This window comes from Physeter macrocephalus, chromosome 2 (genome assembly GCF_002837175.3).
Source record: "Physeter macrocephalus isolate SW-GA chromosome 2, ASM283717v5, whole genome shotgun sequence".
Taxonomy (NCBI): domain Eukaryota; kingdom Metazoa; phylum Chordata; class Mammalia; order Artiodactyla; family Physeteridae; genus Physeter; species Physeter macrocephalus.
The window spans coordinates 55,995,112-56,016,447 of NC_041215.1; the positions used below are offsets into that span (position 1 = coordinate 55,995,112).

Below are 21,336 nucleotides of genomic sequence, written 5' to 3' on the forward strand. Positions count from 1 at the left end.
CCGGAGCCTGTGCTCTGCAACGGGAGAGGCCACAACAGTAAGAGGCCCGCGTACTGCAAAAAAAAAAAAAAAAAAAAAGAAATCGATAAAATGGATTTTCTTGATTGGTGTGTAAAGTGCTACTGAAGGTATTTCCAGAATAAGTTTATTAGAATTTTTTTAAAAATTTTATTTATTTATTTATTTTTGACTGTGTTGTGTCTTCGTTTCTGTGCGAGGGCTTTTCTCCAGTTGCGGCGAGCGGGGACCACTCTTCATCGCGGTGCGCTGGCCTCTCACCGCTGCGGACTCTCCTGTTGTGGAGCACAAGCTCCAGACGCGCAGGCTCAGCGGCCATGGCTCACGGGCCCAGTTGCTCCGCGGCATGTGGGATCCCCCCAGACCAGGGCTCGAACCCGTGTCCCCTGCATTGGCAGGCAGATTCTCAACCACTGCGCCACCAGGGAAGCCCTTAGAAATTTTTGAGCAATGATAATGTGAATGAAACTGTATCTATCAGCTCTCAAGGTGATTTCATTAAGGCAGATTAACTTGGATTTGTAGGTTCTGGTCAGTTTGTAAAATTTCCAAAACAAAGCCCACATTTAGTATGTTACAGTCACACATGTAACCTCATTCTTTCTCCCTTTCTCTCCTTCCTTCCCTCCTTCCTACCCACACGCTCACCCATATACACACTAATCTGCTGCCCGCAGTGACAGCAGGAGAGGATATTGGGGGCCTTCAAGGCCAGCAGGACATGCTCTCCCCTGCCTGGTTGAGCTACCCCGCTAACTGTTGGTCTTTTGGCAGGTCGGGTAGATCTCCTAGGGAGCAGGCAGTCCTGTGTGGTGCTCCCTGCCCAGGTTCGGTCCCTTCTCTCTCTCTCACATGTCTCCCAGCACTCTTTAGTTCCCTGTGTTTGTCTTTTTCACTCACTAGGGGAAGCTCCATGACCCTCAACTCATGGGCATCATCCCAAGGATCGCACACGACATCTTTGACCATATCTATTCCATGGACGAAAACCTGGAGTTCCACATCAAGGTAAGTGCTATTGTTGAGTCCCAAGAGAAGAAACTGAGCCCCAAGTCGTGTTTCTTTGCTTTTCTCTTTTATGTATACATAGAAGATTTTATCTAATTTAAATGACATTCTTGGGATCGGCAGAACCATATTTATTAGTTAATGACTCAGGCTAATACTGAGGAAATACTGAGATAAAGTAAAAGCCCTTTTTAGGATGGAATCATCTTGGTAGTTGTCTGAATTCTACCCTTTACCCTGTGGATTTCTGTAGATCTGACTGGCCTGTGTCCATGATTGGGTGAGGACAGCATTTCCCAAAGTGTGTTCCATGGAATACGATCCCTCGTATTATTACTCAGTGGGCTACAATGGAAAAGGCGTATGTGGTCAAATTAGCTGGGAAAATGCTTTGTTGAACAATGTTAAATTTACCCCAAGCTTAAATATGCTAACGTGTAACGCACTTCTGCAAAGTGGACATGTACTATATTGCATTTCCTATCTTATTTGACTGTGGACGTACTTTACCCTCCTTGGAGGATGACAGACTAGTATTTTGAGGAGCGCATTCTGAGAAATGTTAGGAAAGGGAATTATTTTCCTCCTTGTTTTTGTTTTTGTTTTTCAAACCTATGTTCTGGCTTAAATTTGAATTGAAAGAGAGATTTCTACTCTCAACTATAGCTGTGAATTCATAACATTTGGTAGAAGGGGTATATTCATTGGAACGCCTTTGTTTGCAAGTGACTGAAAGCTACTTGTTTAAGCAAATAGAGGAAGTTGTTATAAGATATAGAATCTGACAGCAGGCATGGGGGCGGGGAGTTGTGGAGAAGTAAGAAATCCAGGCTCTGCTTTTCCTGTTTGTTTTTTTTTTAACTTAAAATTGCGATATAGTTCACATACCATAAATTTAACCTTTTTAAAGTGTACAGTTTGATGGTTTTTAGTATATTTTCAAAATTGTACAACCATGATCACTATTTACTTCCAGAACATTTTCATTACCCCCAAAAGAAACTCCATCTCCATTACAGTCCCCACGTTTCTTAATTTCTTTAATCCCCACCCTCTTTCTTAATTTCTTTCCCTTGTTCCAGACCATCTTTCTCTTTTCTGTGTGTGGGAAAGAGGGTGCATGGCAGCTCCTGCTCTACATTCCCTTATTTCCAATTCCTCATTCCCCTGGCGAGGGACCCATTGGCCCAGCCTCCAGTAGGTACCCCCGCCCCCAGCTCTGATGAGCTGTGTCCAGGGTGCACGTGGCTGGTAGGGTCCCCGCCACAGTGACTGGGGACGGGGTTGACAAGGGGGTGGAGGAGAAAGGGGCAGTTAGCAGACTTGGAGGTGAGCAGATCAACCAAGAGGCTGATCATCCTTGAAGGCTGGGACCCAAGTGCCTAGGCCCATCATTTTAGAGGTGAGAAACTGAAGTTCAAAGATATAGAGCCAGATGGCCAGAATGACATATCAAGTCCTCGGCAGAGTTGAGATTTATTGATTTAATTAATTTATTTATTTTTGGCTGCGCTGGGTCTTCGTTGCTGCGCGCGGGCTGTCTCTAGTTGAGGCGAGCGGGGGCTACTCTTCGTTGTGGTGCGCGGGCTTCTCATTGTGGTGGCTTCTCTTGTTGCAGAGCACGGGCTCTAGGTGCACGGGCTTCAGTAGTTGTGGCTTGCGGGCTCTAGAGCGCAGGCTCAGTGGTTGTGGCATGTGGGCTTAGTTGCTCTGTGGCATGTGGGATCTTCCCGGACCAGGGCTCGAACCTGTGTCCCCTGCATTGGCAGGCGGATTCTTAACCACTGCGCCACCAGGGAAGCTCCAGAGTTGAGATTTAGATTCTTGATCTGACCAACCCCACATGCAGTACCCGTTCCATTATATTAAATTTCCACCTTTACTTATTTCTGCTGTGTACCTTCCCCAAATTATATTCAAACAAGTCAGAAACTGTTTGTCCAGTTATAAAGTACATCCCGCAAATCTTTTTCTTTACAGCTCCTTTTGTTGGCTGAAGCCAGCTTCTCCTCCTTGCTAGAGTTTTTTATATCTGAGGATACAGACACTTGTTGCTTTGATGGGATCAAGATTTAGGAGCTTAGTGCATCTTAAAGGCTGTTTGCATTTAAATACCGTAAACCACTATAGGGCTCTTATGGGATAATCCTGGAGTAAGATGTTAAACCAATTATTGCCCTCAAAATAAGGTCTCATATTAGAATCTTATTAAGATAAAAATAGCCCCAGCATGAAGGGGAAGGAGAGGAGGAACAACACTCACGTCTAGGGCTGAATTTTACAGTCCAGGTTCCTGTCCTGCATTTGTAGTTAGGCTGTCTTATTTCACAAATAATAATTGTAAATGAGCAAGTTAGTTATTGACTGCTTCTTATTTTGAACTGAGTAGTGACGGGCTTAATCAAGAAAAAGAGGCTTGATTAAGGCAATATTGAAAATCTGTTCCTTAAAGCAAGTCTCACAGAGGTTTTATTTATTTATTTATTTTTACATCTTTATTGGAGTATAATTGCTTTACAATGTTGTGTTAGTTTCTGCCGTATAACAAAGTGAATCAGCTATACTATTTTTAGTTTTTTGAGGAATCTCCATACCGTTCTCCATAGTGGCTGTATCAATGTACATTTCTACCAAGAGTGCAAGAGGGTTCCCTCTTCTCCACACCCTCTCCAGCATTTATTGTTTGTAGATTTTTTGATGATGGCCACTCTGACCGGTCTCACAGAGGTTTTAAACATTATTTCTGAACATGCTTTCTCCTAGTGCCAAACAATGCTTATTTATTTTTCTTCCATCTGGTTTTACAAAGTACTTCAGGTGACAAAAATAACAAAATTCAACTCCCCACCCCAAAGCAGCCACTATCTGCTATGGTAAAAAGAAACTAATAAATCAGAATTCTCTTTCTACTTATATTAAATGTGCCCGTCCCCGTGTTCTCAAGTCCATACTCTATGTCTACGTCTTTATTCCTGTCCTGCCCCTAGGTTCTTCATAACCATTTTTTTTTAAGATTCCATATATATGTGTTAGCATACAGTATTTGTTTTTCTCTGACTTACTTGTCTCTGTATGACAGTCTCTAGGTCCGTCCACCTCACTACAAATAACTCAATTTCATTTCTTTTTATGGCTGAGTAATATGCCATTGTATACATGTGCCACATCTTCTTTATCCATTCATCTGTCGATGGACACTTAGGTTGCTTCCATATCCTGGCTATTGTAAATAATGCTGCAGTGAACACTGTGGTACATGACTCTTTTTGAATTATGGTTTTCTCAGGGTATATATGCCCAGTAGTGGGATTGCTGGGTCGTATGGTGGCTCTATTTTTAGTTTTTCAAAGAACCTCCGCACTGTTCTCCATAGTGGCTGCACCAACTTACACATTCCTACCAACAGTGCAGGAGGGTTCCCTTTTCTCCACACCCTCTCCAGCACTGGTTGTTTGTAGACTTCTTGACGGTGGCCATTCTGACCGGTGTGGAGATTTTTGACAGACACACGTTCCTGAGGGGTTTTGAAGGCGTTTTGATTAGAGAAACGTACACTAAATATGTATGTGAAATAGCAGCCACTATCTGCTATGGTAAAAAGAAACTAATAAATCAGAATTCTCTTTCTACTTATATTAAATGTGAACAAGATTCTAATTGCCAGATTTCCTAATATCTAATATCTAGTTCACAACCGATCTTTGGATGTCATTAATTTTCTCTGTAACCTATGGAAATAAAGGCACAAGCTTAAGATCTCAAAGATAACGGAAAAGTCTTAATGAAGACCAGACAATTCTGAAATACGTAGAATGGGTTGGAACCAGGGTTGAGTGGGCTGCAGAAGGGCTGGGTTAGAAATGTCTAAGGTTAGAGGCCAAGCAGACCCTAGGATTCCAGCCACAGGGAGAGGTTTCCAGAGCCGGAGGTCTTTCAAAGGTCAGGTAGTTGTATCTATGACAGAGACGGTCAGTGACAGGGCTGTTTGACAGACATTCAGGCAGGCAGAGGTTCTTAGGGAGAGGATGCTCAGCTACAGATTCCAGGGTTTGAAGCCAGGACCCCAGATCTCAGAGAAACGAGGCATCAGGAGGTTCCAGGCTGAGACACGGACAAAAGATAATGAACCAGGGCTGAGCTGCGTTGGGACTAGTGCTGGGTTAGGGAGTGTTCACTTTCCCCTGCGTCGAGGCAGGACTGGTCCAGAGCTGGGATGTAGGGGTGAGATTTCACAGGTAGAGTTACATCCCAACTTTACAACTACTTTTCAACTTTTAAAACACCTTTTTGGCTCAATCCTCTGTTTAGATTTCAAAAAAAAAAAAAACCCCATGAACTTGAGGGAGAGAACAGTTGATCTGGTCTGCAGAAGGCAAGTGTAGACAGTATAGAATCCTAGAGGGAATTTTTGATATCATCACGTTGAATGGCTTCATTTGACAGATGGGAGCATTGGGGTCTAGGGTCTTGGTTACTTGTGAATTAAATCTCCAAGATCACGTATCCAGTTAAAGTTGTTCTCAGATATCAGCCTGAGATAAGATAAGAATCACCTGGGGAGTTTAGAAGCGGATTTCTAAATCCTATTCTTGGAGGTTCTGATTCAGGAGGTTTGCAGTAGGGTTCAGGGCAATTTAAACAGACGCTATGGGAGATGCTGATATAGGCAGTGCTAGGACTGAAGTTGGAGGATAACTAATTGGAGGGCGTCCTTTCCCTCTCACAGTCTAGTTGTGTTTCATTAAATTGCATTTTGTTCACATCCTTCCTGGACTCCCCAGAGCTGGCCACTATCACCAGCTCTCTCCCTCCTCACCTTCTTCCTGTGAATGTTTGTAACGTGCTCTGTAGTTCCAAGCAAACTGCCCTTATCCCCCTCCTCACCTTCTTCATGTGAATGTTTGGAACATGCTCCCTCCCTGGTCTGAAGAGGCTGTTAATGTCATGCCTGAGGTGAGGTCTACTGACTTTTGACAGTTACTTGCAAAGGACATGTTCTGTTCTAGCTGTTGTCATACCTAGAAGTTTGCTTGGTGCTCATCTAAGGTGAAAAGGTAGAGTCCTCCTATAAGGCTGTCTAGCACAGGATGTAAATAACACCTGGCTGGAAGTGAAGAGAACTCTGATGTGGGGGTGGAGAGTGGCCCATTGAGCAGGGACTTGTAGAGCAAGCTGACAAGCAGGAAGCAGGGGGCCAGGGGAGTGGGCTGGAGCTCTGCCCTCTAGACTCTGAATCTTCACTTCGTAGCCCTCTTCTTACTCTTCGTGGCATAACAGAAAGCTTTTACAAGTTCTAATAATGACGTTTTTGAAATACAGGGTGGCATTTCTGTTTCAAAATCGATTTGTTTTTAATCAGGTTTCCTATTTTGAAATCTACTTGGACAAAATCAGGGACTTACTCGATGGTGAGTAACCCGAATTCTTGTCTTTTATTTGTTCTGTAACTAAAGTCCAGAAAGGTTGGCATGATTTACAGCACTTCTGCTTAAGGAATTTATAGAGATGTTCTATTGCCTTCAGGCTATATGCTTATTCTCAGCCAAAGCTTTAACTTGAGTCATTGCAAAGTGATTAGATTTACCTATCTTCTGTAACAATTTCTATTTTTTCTCCAATACAGGGTCTTTAACTTTTTTTTTCTTCTTTGCATGTCATCATTGTCATCTCTGTAGTATCCAAGACAAACTTGGCTGTTCACGAAGATAAAAACAGAGTCCCGTACGTAAAGGTATGAGGAAAACTTGATTGATGATGCAATTGATTTCTCCTCAGTCACTGTCATAATTATTACATAAGATGCCCAGAATATTACCTAAAAAGTGCATATAGATATTTAATCATGTTCCTTACATTTAATATTCATCTGGTTAAAAAAACTGACATTTAATTTCTTCAGTTGTTTCTATGTAAGTATATCACAGATGTCAAATCACATGAGGTAAGAACTGGAGAACTGAACATTTATTATTCACATTTAAAGAGGCTTTGGTATTGAGTACAGTTGTTCATACTTTGCACTTAGGAGAAACCTGTCATAGCATTATGTCTACAACTTCAGTATCTAATTAAAGTTGGTGGCTAGATTGAAAGGCAAAGCAAGATTTCATCCATTTCTTTTTCCGTCATTGGTTTCCTTCTTTATTTTCTGTCTCCACTGCTGATGAGTATGGATATGCACTTAAAATCTGGCATTTATTTTATGGTTTACTTCTGGGTTTCCTAGCATTTGCTCAGACTTCTTTTTAATGTACACTGCAAGCCCTAGGCGAGGAGGAAAAGTTGGTGGGTCGACAGTGCAGCCTTTCTCTGGATTGGCAGCTCTAGAAGAGAAGTGGGAAAATGTTTAGCTGTTTCAAAGTCATGTTGCTTTTCAGTTTTTCCATGACCAACCTGATCTGGCTCTCTTGCAGGGGTGCACCGAGCGGTTTGTGTCAAGCCCCGAGGAGGTCATGGACGTGATAGATGAAGGCAAAGCAAACCGCCACGTGGCTGTAACGAGTAAGCCTGGGGTGGTGTTTCCTCTCCTTTAACTTAGGACACAAACGTCTGCCTACCAACCAGGTTGGGTGGGGGTAATGAGGTCCAAATGGAATAATGCAGGGGAAGGCGGTTGTAAAGCAGTGACTGGCACTCAAAACACAGGGGTGTAAGCAGTACCAGCAGGCCTGGGCAGGTCCTGGGAAACAGCGCCTCCTGCTGTCCAGGGGCCTGTTGGAAATGTCGGGTGACACTCACTGACTGGGCCCTGGTAACAGCCTAAGCCTGAACACTGGGGTAAACAACCAACCAACCAACCAACTAAAGGGGGAAGAAAGTAAGCTTCTAAGTTCATTTATTTTAACTATGTTATTGTTTAAAAAATTCCAAACCAACAGATTCTATAGGCCAGTCATACGCATGGAAAGAAACCATGTTAGATTTCTGCCCTTTGTAAACAAGGAAAAGAAAGACATGGAGGAGTGGGAGCTTGACTGTAAACTTTTTGATGCCTTGTTGGTAACAAACATAGTCAGGTCAGCTGGTTTATCTTGCGATGCCTTCCTCGGCCCGTCTCAGGGAAGCAGGTCACGTGGTGTTAGAGCAGCAGAGTTTCCATGAAAAGATGGTGGCTGGCTGTCTTATTCAGATGAGATGTACACAGATGAGAGTGAGTTCATGTGAAGAGGACTTGAAAGAATGAAGGATTTCTAACTTTTTAAAAAAAAAATATTTATTTATTTGGCCGCGCCGGGTCTTAGTTGTGGCAGGTGGGATCTTTTAGTTGCCGCATGCAGGCTCTCAGTTGCGGCACATGGGATCTAGTTCCCTGACCAGGGATCGAACCCAGGCCCCCTGCATTGGGAGCACGGAGTCTTAGCCACTGGACCACTAGGGAGGTCCCTGAAGGATTTCTAGCTTTGAAGAGAGAAAAATATCTGGGGAGGGCATATGGGCAATGCAGTGTTTCTTAACATATTCTTCATAATATCTTCAAGGTGCTGACATTAAGAAAGAGAGTTAGCTTGCTTTGTTTGATCTGAATGAGTAGACCACCCAGGATTGTTGAAGCTACATGGAGACAGATTTTAACCTATCACAAGAAGAACTCTAGTCCTTAATGCTGCCCCAAGTAAAGCCTGCTACCTGGAGAGGTAGTGAGTTCCCCGCATGGTGTAGAAGAGATTGAAGCTTTGCTTGGTTTACTGGTGCTATGATCCTTTGATCCAGAACTGTAATTCTCAACTGTTTCCCTACCCCCACAAATGTATCAGATGATATTCATATACATGGCAAGTTTCATAGGTGAGCCTAGATCTGTATACAGTGTAGGTTAAACTCTACTTCTTTCTCTTCTGCTTATACACATATAGGAAAGAATGTAAGACTGATATTCTTATACTAATAGCATCTCTCATTTGTAAAGAAGTTTTTCACTGTTTCTTAAGTTATTGTTATGAATTATTCATGACACACCTGACAGTCCATCTTGGCCCCCTGGTTCAGAACTGTTGGTCCAGAACATTACTATTTTTCTTATCATTCTGGTAAGGTGTTTTTTAAAAATTTTGTTACATTATGCATAACATAAAATTTACCATTTTAACCACTTTTAAGTGTACAATTTAGTGGCATTAAGTACATTCACAATATTTGCAACCATCACCACTTCCTATTTCCAGAATTTTTAATTATCCCAAAGTGAAACTCCATATCCATTGAATAATAACCCTCCATACTCCCCCCTCCCAACCCCTGGTAACCACCATCCTACTTCCTGTCTCAGTGAATTTGACAACTCTAGGTACTTCATATAAGTGGAATGATACAAGTCCTTTTGTGACGTGCATGTTTCACTCAGCATAATGTCCTCAAGATTCATCCATGTAGCATGTGTCAGAATTTCCTTCCTTTTTAAGGCTGAATAATGTTCCATTGTATGCATAGACCACATTTTGTTTTCCATTCATCCACAGATAGACATTGTGTTGCTTCTACCTTTTGGCTATTGTGAATGATGTTGCTATGAACATGGAGGTATTTATAAATATCTGTTCAAGTTCCTGCTTTCAGTTCTTTTGGGTAAATACCCAGAAGTAGAATTGCTGGATCATACGGTAATTCTCCTTTTAATTTTTTAAGGAACAGCCATACTGTTTTCTATAGCAGGTGCACCATTTTATTTTCCCACCAACAGTGTGCAAGAGTTTTAATTTCTCCATATCCTTGCCAACACTTCTTATTTTCTGGGGTTTTTTTTTTGTTTTCTTTTTAATCATCATCCTAACGGGTGTGAAGTGCTATCTCATCGAGATTTTGATTTGCATTTCCCTAATGATTAGTGATATTTATCATTTTTTCATATGCTTATTGGCCATTTGTGCATCTTCTTTGTAGAAGTGCTATTCAAGTCCTTGGCCCATTTTTTAAAAATTGGGTTGTTTGGCTTTTTGCTGTTGTTTATTTGTAGGAGTTCTTTATATATTCTGGATCTCAACCCCTTATCAGATATATGATGTACAAATATTTTCTATTCTGTGGGTTGCCTTTTCACTGTTGATAGTGTCCTTTCACACACAAAAGTTTTTAATTTTGACGAAGTTAAATTTATCTTTTTTGTTGCTGTTGTTGCTTGTGTTTTTTGGTGTCATATCCAAGAAATCATTGCCACATCTGGTGTCATGAACCTTTTCCCCTATGTTTTCTTCTAAGGTTTTATAGTTTAAGTTTTTACATTTAGGTCTTTGATCCTTTTTGAGTTAACTTTTGTATATGACTTAAAGGAAGGGTCCAACTTCATTTTTGCATGTGGATATCCAGTTTTCAGTTTGGTGAAGAGACTGTCCTTTTCCCATTGAATGGTCACTCTTGACACTCGTGTTGAAAATTATTTGACCATATTATGTGAGGGTTTATTTCTAGGCTTTCTATTTCATTGGTCTATATGTCTATCTTTATGACAATACCACACTGTTTTGATTACCATAGCTTTGTAGTAAGTTTTGAAATCAGCAAGTGTGAGACCTTCAACTCTGCTCTTTTTAAGGATTGTTTTGGCTATTCAGGGACCCTTGAGATTCATCTGAATTTTAGGATGGACTTTTCTATTTCTGCAAAAAACGTCATTGTGATTTTGATAGAGATGGCATTGAATCTATTGGTAGTATGGACATCTTAATAATATTAAGTCTTTTAATCCAAGAACAAGGATTATCTTTCCATCTATTTGTGTATTCTTTAATTTCTTTTAGCAACATTTTATAGTTTTACATTTATAGTATGCCTCTCACTTCCTTGGTTAAGTTTATTCCTAAGTGTCTTATTCTTTTTGTTCTTATTTTAAATGGAATTGTTTTTTTAATTTCCTTTTTGGATTGTTCATTATTGTTATATATAATGCAACTGATTTTTATGTATTGCATTTGTATCCTGCAACTTTGCCAAATTCACTAGTTCTAACATTTTTGTGGAATCTTTTAGGGTTTTTTCCCACATAATCTGGTTAGATAGTTTTGAGAAATAATTGCTAGTGGGGTTGAGTAAAACAGTCACTGGGGTCTCTGCCTTCCTGGTGAGCAAAGACCAGGGTCCAAGAAGATTTTTATTTTTGGTACTTGGTCCTAATGAAGCATAGTTCATCTTTGAGATCTTCTATGTGCCTAGCATGGGTTATAGAAGAAATGTATGTCTTAATCCTTCCTTAAGAAAGTCATAATTGTTCCTTAAGAAAGCTTATTATGATATCACTGATAAGGCAAGGCTTACACACATGAAGAAGATGGAATACATCAGGTACTAGTCAGAATGCTAAAGGCTGAGGGACTTAAAATGAGGCAGGAGAGGAAGACTTGAGCTCTTCAAGGAGAGAGGTAGGCTGGATTGGGGTGTTGGAGGATGGCAGCTTCAGGCAGAGCTCGAGACTCTGTTGTCTTAAACCACTGACCACAATTTTTAGATTAATTTCTTTGCCACGTGAAAATATTTTAAATCTTTCATTTCTAGAATGAGCATTGTTTTGCAGGAGAAATGGTCTCAGATAATTTTTTAAATTGAGTGGACTTACAAAAAACAGAACTATTAGGCATGATTTGTTGTGTTTTTTATTGAGATGCTTGCTACCTACATTTATATGTTCTTTGTAGAGCAGTAAACTGTTTTCCTTTTCAGACATGAATGAACACAGCTCTAGAAGTCACAGTATCTTCCTGATTAATATTAAACAAGAGAATGTAGAGACTGAAAAAAAACTCAGTGGGAAGCTTTATCTAGTTGATTTGGCTGGGAGTGAAAAGGTAATTGGTTCTTTATTTGTATTATCCACAATTTCCCCGTTATTTGCTTCAGTGTGCAATGGGATAATTTTTATGTCTTTCTATTCCCTGGTTTTAAAGAGCTTTTAAAGTTTCTGATGTTGTGCTAAGATGTTATTAAATTTAACCTTCATTTCTCTGCTCTTTCTTTTCTGATCCTGAAGTCCCCTATTCATGTCACAGGAGGTGTTTTGAATGCCAACCTGATTTATGCCTAATAGACCCTGATGATGACATGAGGCGAGTGTTGGTGTGAACTTAGCCTGGCAAAGGCAGCGGCACAAATGCTGGAGGGACGTGAACTTCTGAGAACAGGAAAGATCTCTGTGTTTTAACAGATTCAAATAGGCCAGGAAGGGGCTTTGACGCTGGAATGTGGCAGGCCTGCCTCTGCAGGTTTGTTTGCTGATAGAAGATCTGGAAAGTGGGGCTCTCCCTGCCTTCCCGGCTTCTCTCTGCAGGAGGCGTGAACTGACCGTGTTCTGTGTGGGCAGCCTCACTCCCTTCAGGCTACGGGGTCTGGAGCCATTGTTTTAGCCACAAGCCCTGACCCTTCTCTGATTTTGTGAGGGTTTTCTTTTGGCATCTGTACCCTGTCCATGCTCTCCCAGGCACTGGCTGAGGCCATACTCCAGACCGAATAGGCTTCCCAGAGCCCTCCCAGCCTCACTTCCATAGCACCACCGAGGTTCCTGCTGCCACACCCCGGCTGGGGGCACTGCCCACCTGGGACAACATCACAGAGCAAGTCTGTGCACAATACCATGTGGCCTTCCTCATCTCTGATGTCATGCTGGCTGTCCCCATCAGGGCCGGCCCTGAAGCTCAGTCACTCTCCCAAACTGTGTCATTGATCCCCACTTACTGCTCCCACCACTGAGTTGCTGGACGCCAAGTTATGGCCACTAACCTCCGTGTGAGCAACGGCCACTTGGATTGTCCTGTCCGCGTTTGTACAGCCTTGCGCAGATCACATGTATCCTCCTAGTTGGCAATCGAAAATCGAACTGGTCCAGGCTTGTAACTTTAAACAGATGCCCACCAGACGGGAGTAGGCAGCAGCATTGCTCACTTCTAGACCGGCCATTAGCAACTAGCATCTGCTTTGCTGCCACACCTGTTGCATGGGTCCAGACAAAGCTCCCAGTGACCCCTTCCCTCTTTCCAAGCTTGCCCCCTTTCCCTTTAGAGCGCAGAGAGGAGTACTTAAGGCCTAAATGCAGCTGAAAAGTGCTTAATGCGGGCAGTTGAGAGTGGAGGCCTGCACAGTGTCAGTGGTTATTACTTATGATATTTATGAGGCATTTTAAAGTTGTGGTCCTGCACGGCATTTCCTGTGCTAACATCTGTTTTCCTTGCCCTAGGTGCATGAATGTATCAGTGTGATCTAGTAGAACAGAGCTCTGGGTCTTAGCCCTGTCTTTCTTAAATGGTGTTCTTCCCTTGGGTGGGCAATTTGACATCCCTGGAGCTCAAAATTTTCTTGTCTGTAAAAGGAAGGCGATTGTACTTGTCTCGCATATTTCATGGAGCTAAGATGCTCAAGTGTGAAAGCACCTTAAACAACACCTTGTGAATAGACTGTTACTATTAATACTCGTGACACAGCAGCTCTGTGATTTCTTCATCTGTAAGCAGGGGACCCACACGTGATTTCCAGAGAAATCTTTGAATTTTTCTTTGGGGGAGAAAACCTCCCCTTGGACATGCATTCATCTCTATCGTTGGGAGTTTCTCCTTTACACAGCATTGAAATCCATCTTCGCACAGTTTAAAATCATTTCCCTGCTTTTCTTTCTTTCTTCAGAGCGCAGCCGCTCCCCGCCGTGTCGTTTGTCCAGTCAGCAGAGCTATGAATCATGTTGAGTTCCCTTTTTTCTAGCATCTGTGAACTGCTTTCTACCTAGAGCAAATGCTGTAAATAGGAAATTACCAGTAAATAACACAGCCCAGGAGGAATGGTGCATGGTCCCTCTAACTGCAGAGGAAAAAAGACAAATTCACTACGTAATATACATTTTCTTGCCTTACATGTCTTGTCGAGTATTTTTCCTTTTGGATGATTGTTCCTTTTTTTTTTTCTTGCTATGGGAATAAGTAGGGAAGGAGCAGACAGTCCGGATAACCATCCCTACCACTTCTTGTCCTTTGCTTGAAGTTGGAGCTTGTAATCTACACTTTCCCTATAGTGCATTCGTTGTGGCTGGGACTGTGTTTTCTCTTAATGCTTCCTGGGCATGGAGACTGTGGTTCAGTCTCGCAGGACCCCAGCTTTTCGGTAGTGACAGCACTTTTGGAGCCTGGTGTCCCTGGACAAATGTCCCCTGGGAAGCATCCGCAGCTCTACACCTGAGGCATCTCAGCTGTTCCCCCTAAAACCTAATTGAGAGGAAAATGGCAACAAGAGAGAACAAATCCCCAGCCTCAGGCACAAGGGACGGTTTTATCACCGTGATTCTTACTTACTTTTATTTTCCCCTGCATTCCAGGAGGATTCACATCAGTCCCTTCCTCCCCGCTTGCCCTCCTGTGAACTGGAATTTTCTCCTCTGTGCTTTTGCTGTCCTGTGCAGCTCACTGTTTTCTCTTCTCCCTGGTAGGTCAGCAAAACTGGTGCCGAGGGAGCTGTTCTCGACGAAGCTAAAAATATCAATAAGTCTTTGTCTGCTCTTGGAAACGTGATCTCTGCCTTGGCAGAAGGGACAGTAAGTGATCCTGTCCCCATCTATTAAATGATATCATGAGAAGTCACCTTTTGGGTTCATGTGCTCTCTTTGCCACACACCCCAGAGATTCAGTTGTTTTTGTTCAGAAAGGGACAGGGGGAATCCTGGCTGTGGACGCCCTGCTTGCTGGGAAATCTAGCGCATTAAAATGAGTGAATGGTGATGCTAATTTCGTATGACCCGGGTGGTCCCAGAATGGGCATTCTAAACTTTGGCAAAGATCCAAAGACCAGGCAACAGATTTTTATTTCACATGTTTCTAAGCCTGGTTCCCATCACTAACTTGCTTGCCTCTGTATTTTCTCTTTGAATGGGCTGTAACAGTCAATATTTTTTCTTTTCCTAAATAGAAAACACACGTGCCATACCGGGACAGCAAGATGACTCGGATTCTTCAGGACTCTCTGGGTGGGAACTGTAGAACCACCATCGTTATTTGCTGTTCTCCCTCGGTGTTCAATGAAGCTGAGACCAAGTCAACGCTAATGTTTGGACAAAGGTGGGCGTGGCCTCTCGGAACCTATGCTCTGAGCTGGGTCTTAGGTGTTAGGAGTGAGTGGCGAGGGGCTCGCGTCAGAGAGGGAACAGAGTGAGGACGCAAGCAGCCTGTTAGTAAATTGCATCTAGCAGGTGACCTGTAAACTTGAGGCATCATTTATTGAGGCCAAAGGAACAGTTACGTTTTAAAGTAATGGGTAGGGGCTTCCCTGGTGGCGCAGTGGTTGAGAGTCCGCCTGCCGTTGCAGGGGACACGGGTTCGTGCCCCTGTCCGGGAGGATCCCACATGCCGCGGAGCGGCTGGGCCCGTGAGCCATGGCCGCTGAGCCTGCGCGTCCGGAGCCTGTGCTCCGCAACGGGAGAGGCCACAACAGTGAGAGGCCCGCGTACCGCAAAAAAAAAATAAATAAATAAAATAAAATAATGGGTAGGAATATGCCTCTCAAAGGTATGATGCCGAAAGAAACAACTCAAGCTTTTTATAGATGTGATTGTTGGTTATTCAGTGGAGTGTTACTTTTGTTCGTCATGGAATTAAGTCTAACTCTCAGGTTCACAGGATTTCAAGTGTATATAACTCGACTGATAACTACCAGTGTTGGTAGTATGATTAGTGGTACCACTGCTACCAGTAACTACTTCAATATTTGGGATCCATTGCAAATTTGCTGATAGAATAACTGAAACTTAGGTGATTGTAGAGTAGTTGCATAAATATAAAAGGGTGGGGAGAAGAAATCCTGATATTCACCCTGAGGGTAGGAGATACAGCATGTATGCTGAGGAAAGGGGGGGATGGCGGCCCTCTTCTCACCTTCAAAAATGTCCAAAGGAGATTTCCTAGATGTCTGAGAATTTTACTAGGTAGGCAGCAAGGACAGTCAGTAGTCCTGCAACAGCATTCGTGGGTATGGGTTAGTTCATCCCTTCCTTTCTTGATCTTTAGTCGTGGTCTGTCAGTTTCAGGTGTTGAGGCCCATCCTCCCTGCATGGCTGCCTCAGGTGCTAGTTCCCAGAGTGCTGGGGTGCTGTGGCTTGGGGCAATCTGAGCATCTTCCATGCTCAATGGGCTGAGCCTGAACCTGAGGTTGGGAGTTGTGGATTCTACTGCTGTCATTCCCTTCAAACAACTGTGTGATCTTTAGACAACTTACCAGTTCTCTGCGGGCTCCAGCTGCCTTATGCGCGGAGCACTCCCCTCTGCCTTCCTCCTGGGAGCGTGTTGTGTGGTTATGCCTGAGAAATCGTTTAAGATGCCTAGCGAAAGGCCAGATGGTGGTCGGCATTCTGAATGGGAGATTGTTATGGCTTGTTTAAACTGCATTAAACCCCAGTCATTTCCTGAACCCTCAACAGAACATAGAATTACCCAGTCATGGCACCTGTGGGATGTCTAAATAAATAATAATTACACGGAATGGTTGTAGAACTAATATATCTTTTAAATTGGATTTGGGTACTTTACTTCCTCTCAGATCACTTCCTTGATTAGCACAATGCTTAGGTCAATGGATTGCAGTAGGATAACACCTACTTTTTTTTTTTTTTTTTTTTTTCCTCCCGGTACGCGGGCCTCTCACTGTTGTGGCCTCTCCTGTTGCAGAGCACAGGCTCCACACCAGGGCACCAGGGAAGCCCACACCTACTTTTTCTTAAGGGTCACGGAATACCTATAAACCTGTATCTGTTTATGGGAAACACAGAGTACTGTGGTGATCATCCTGCCTGCCCCATCTCTCCTGGTTTCTTAAACTTGAGCTTTAACAGTTTCCTCTGAAGACGTGTTTGAGGAAACCAGCACTGAATGCGTTTATAAAGGGAACATCTCTTAAAAAAAATTCTCATCCACAAAGCAAAGATAATCTGAATCTTTGCTAGCCAGAGTCTTCCTGGGGCATGGGCTCTGTCTCAAGGCTGTTGCTGTTGGCAGGCATTTGCAACTGCCTGTAGGAAGAGTTTTAGGTATATAAGTCTGAATGATGATTATCTTTCTTCTGATCTCAGTGAAGCCATCATCAGTATCATCATTATCACTAGTACTTTTTTAAAGGAACTAGTTTGTGCCAGGCATGTCAAAATCCTCAAAGAACTTCTATCAGGTAGGCATCTCTCCCCTTTGTGCAGAGGATGAAATTGAGGCTTTGGTTCCAAGCCATTAGGTCCTGCCCCTGAGACCACACAGCCAGTAAATAACTAAATGTGCGGGATGTTATAGGACCAAGACTATATCATTTGACCCGCAGCCTCTTCCGTGTGGGCTGCTTGATCAGGAACCTTGATGAGCACAGCCCTCTGGGGTCAGTTACTCCAGCTTTGAAGCTAAGCTCTGCTTCTCACCCATTTTTTTCCTCTCATTTCCTTCTCTTGGAGCCTGAATCTCCTTGCCTATAGAAAGAAATATAATAACACCTACTTCTGATAATTATTGGGAGGAGTAAATGAGTTGCTTCAGTTTTTACGTAGCACAAGGGCTGGCGCAGAATAAGATGTCCAGTGATTGCAAGTTCCCCCTTTCCTCCGTCTTTCAACAGGCTTGGGAAAGTCATGGTCATGCATGGGACTGGACTGAACGTGACATAATGTACAAGGATATGGGTGTGATATAAGGATCAGGACTGAATGAAGTAGGAGTAGAATTAAATTTCTGGAATGAATGATTAAAGAAATCCTGCTGAAGAAGACCTAAATAGACATTTCTCCAAAGAAGATACACAGATGGCCAAGAAACACATGAAAGGATGCTCAACATCACTAATCATTAGAGAAATGCAAATCAAAACTATAATGAGGTATCACCTCACACTGGTCAGAATGGCCATCATCAAAAATCTACAAACAATAAATGCTAGAGAGCGTGTGGAGAAAGGGAACCCTCTTGCACTGTTGGTGGGAATGTAAATTGATACAGCCACTATGGAGAGAACAGTATGGAGGTTCCTTAAAGAACTAAAAATAGAGCAACAATATGACCCAGCAATCCCACCACTGGGCCTATATCCTGAGAAAACCATAATTCCAAGAGTCATGTACCGCAATATTCATTGCAGCACTGTTTACAATAGCCAGGGCATGGAAGCAACCTAAGTGTCCATCAACAGATGAATGGATAAAAAAGATGTGGCACATATATACAATAAAAGAAACGAAACTGAGTTATTTGTAGTGAGGTGGATGGACCTAGGGTCCATCATACAGACTGAAGTAAGTCAGAAAGAGAAAAATAAATACCGTATGCTAACATATATATGGAATCTAAAAAAAAAAAAAAAAAAGGTTCTGATGAACCTAGGGCCAGCACAGGAATAAAGACGCAGATGTAGAGAATGGACTTTAGGACACAGGAAGGGGGAAGGGTAAGCTGGGACGAAGTGAGAGAGTAGCATTGACATATATACACTACCAAATGTAAAACAGATAGCTAGTGGGAAGCAGCCGCATAGCACAGGCAGATCAGCTCGGTGCTTTGTGACCACCTAGAAGGGTGGGATAGGGAGGGTGGGAGGGAGACGCAAGAGGGAGTGGATATGGGGATATAGGTATACATATAGCTGATTCACTTTGTTATACAGCAGAAACTAACACAACATTGTAAAGCAATTATACTCCTATAAAGATGTTAAAAAAAATAAAAAGACCCTTAGTATGCATATTAAAAAAAAAAGAAATCCTGCTGATAATTTAGGATTCCAGGAAATAAATAGTATGTCAATTATATTTTCAAATGAAATAGGTTGGTCTATAATCTTTAGTCAGAGTCATCTGGATACTAGGCTCCATGAGGACAAGGACCAGTTTATTACCAGCCTCAGTTGTCCCAACAAGCACCTAGGACAACTAGGACACAGTAGGTGGTCAACAGACAAATGTTATCAAAATGAATGAACAGATGAACCTGATGCTTATTATGTAGGAATCCCTAGAACATTAGAGCGGTTGCTGAACTATGACACCATTATGTCCAGAAATTTGGTTGGGTTTCGATCTGGTTTGTTTTCCTGCCCTTAATTAGAAATGTGTGAAATTTTGTTCTCTTTCCTCCATCTTCGAGTTAGTTAATGGATTCTTCAAAGACATCTAACTTCTCTGTGGGGCCAGTACCCGCTTTATTGTTAACTACACACATTGAACCCAATTACACACAGACATGAGTCTGAACATCAGATTAGACATGGTATCTGATAGCTAATGAGATTAAGCTCTATGAACTCAGAAAAGACTGCCGGGTATATCCCAAATTCAGTGTAATGAGTGTTCATGATATTCTTGTTGCAGGGGTGGCCAAACCTAAGGGCAGCGTGAAGTTCCTTAGTTCTTGCCACGTGGTTCTTTCAAGGACAGGAAGAAAGTCCATGTTTGTTGCTAGGCTATACTGTATTGATGTTCTGAATAAAACAGTAGTAGGTCCTTTGAAGCAGTAGAAACATGACAGAGTGTACAGATGCCTGAGGGCAGCAGAGAGTCAAAAATCCGTCCTCTGTCAGGAAGCTGAACACTTCCTGCTTTAAGGGATGGGGACTCAAATTAGAGCACTTTCACTAATTTTTCTTTTTCATCTGGCTCCCAGAGTTTCATTTTTTAGTCTTTAATTACTCTTCCAAAGTACTTTTTTTTTAAATAAATTTTTTTATTTCTTTATATATTTTTAGCTGTGTTAGGTCTTCGTTTCTGTGTGAGGGCTTTCTCTAGTTGAGGCAAGCGGGGGCCACTCTTCATCGCGGTGCGCAGGGCCTCTCACTATCGCGGCCTCTCTTGTTGCGGAGCACAGGCTCCAGACGCGCAGGTTCATTAGTTGTGGCTCAAGGGCCCAGTCGCTCTGCAGCATGTGGGATCCTCCCAGACCAGGGCTCGAACCTGTGTCCCCTGCATTGGCAGGCAGGTTCTCAACCACTGTGCCACCAGAGAAGCCCCCCCACCTTTTTTTTTTTAATGAAGTGCTGTCAGGCATACTGAAACCTTTGGAGGAAAGGTAATGTGTTCTTTTTTTTTTTCCTTAATAAATTTATTTATTTATTTAATTGCTGCATTGGGTCTTCATCGCTGCACTCAGGCTTTCTCTAGTTGTGGTGAGCAGGGGCTACTCTTTGTTGTGGTGCACCGGCTTCTCATTGCAGTTGTGTCTCTTGTTGCGGAGCACGGGCTCTAGGCACGTGGGCTTCAGTAGTTGTGGCACACGGGCTCAGTAGTTGTGGCTCACGGGCTCTAGAGCACAGGCTCAGTAGTCGTGGCACACGGGCTTAGTTGCTCCATGGCATGTGGGATCGTCCCGGACTAGGGCTTGAACCTGTATCCCCTGCATTGGCAGGCGGATTTTTAACCACTGCGCCACCAGAGAAGTCCCCAAAGTACTTTTATAGCACTATTCAAAAAGGTTATTTTTAAGTTTTAGAAGTGTGAAAATCACCCAGTTATCAATGATCAAGTCACCCAATCATGGAAGCCTATTTAATGTACCTTGATTTGTGATGGTAATGAGGGAAAGGTGGGTCCCCAGGAGGCAGACCAATCAGTTTAGAAAAAGCCTGAATCAGCACATTGTTGACACCAAGGGTTTGATTGATCCAGCATGAATAATTCAAAGGCTTTATTTATATGTTAAAGTGAAAGGAGAATGGATAGTTTAGGAAAAGTAATATTCTTTTTTCTTTTTCCGATATGCACTTTTTGAAAAAAAAAATTGTGCCATTTCACGCTCGGTTTAATGGCAGCTGGATTAGGCAGAGCCTGAGTGCTGTGTGTGCAAAATGCATGTCCCCAGAGCATAAGAACAAGTTCCCTGTGGGACTAGAGCAAGCACTTTGGCCAAGGGAGATGCTTGGCTGCAGGTTTGACATAGGATGGAGAAAGAATCAAATCACCCCCTGTTGGAGGGCCTGTTGCCCAACACCAATAGGGTTAATTTTTGCTCTTGGAGGAGGAAACGCTGTGGATGACAGTTAGTTTAACCAGATGCCAAATCTTTATCCAAGCTGGTCATCTCTTAATGTTTCGCCGGAGATTAAAATTTTTCAAAAGACAAAATTTAAAGCTTTTAATTTCTCCTTCCCTACATCCCTGACTCATGAGCAGGGAAATGGCCTTACCGGGAAATGGGAAGGTGCTTTGCGGCAGTCATGTGTCCAGAAGAAGGTTAGGTGTTTTGTATGGGAACTAGGACCCAGAGCAGATTAGAAGGTGTAATGGTTTTATGTGTTAACTTGACTAGGCTGTAGTAGCCAATTATTTAATCAAACACTAACCTAGGTGTTGCTCTGAAATTTTTTTGTGGATGTGGTTACCACCTACCATCAGTTGACTTT

At 42.7% G+C, this 21,336-nt stretch overlaps 1 protein-coding gene across 1 annotated transcript in view; it reads left to right on the plus strand.

Annotated features, from left to right (window-relative positions):
- KIF5C (kinesin family member 5C) overlaps positions 1–21,336 on the plus strand; it is a 177,840-nt gene that overhangs the window by 83,015 nt on the left and 73,489 nt on the right. The window contains exons 4-10 of the mRNA XM_024122294.3: positions 922–1,026; positions 6,386–6,434; positions 6,702–6,757; positions 7,440–7,527; positions 11,674–11,798; positions 14,417–14,521; positions 14,893–15,041. Of these exons, the coding sequence (XP_023978062.1) occupies positions 922–1,026; positions 6,386–6,434; positions 6,702–6,757; positions 7,440–7,527; positions 11,674–11,798; positions 14,417–14,521; positions 14,893–15,041 (677 nt within the window). The remainder of the gene's footprint in view (positions 1–921; positions 1,027–6,385; positions 6,435–6,701; positions 6,758–7,439; positions 7,528–11,673; positions 11,799–14,416; positions 14,522–14,892; positions 15,042–21,336) is intronic.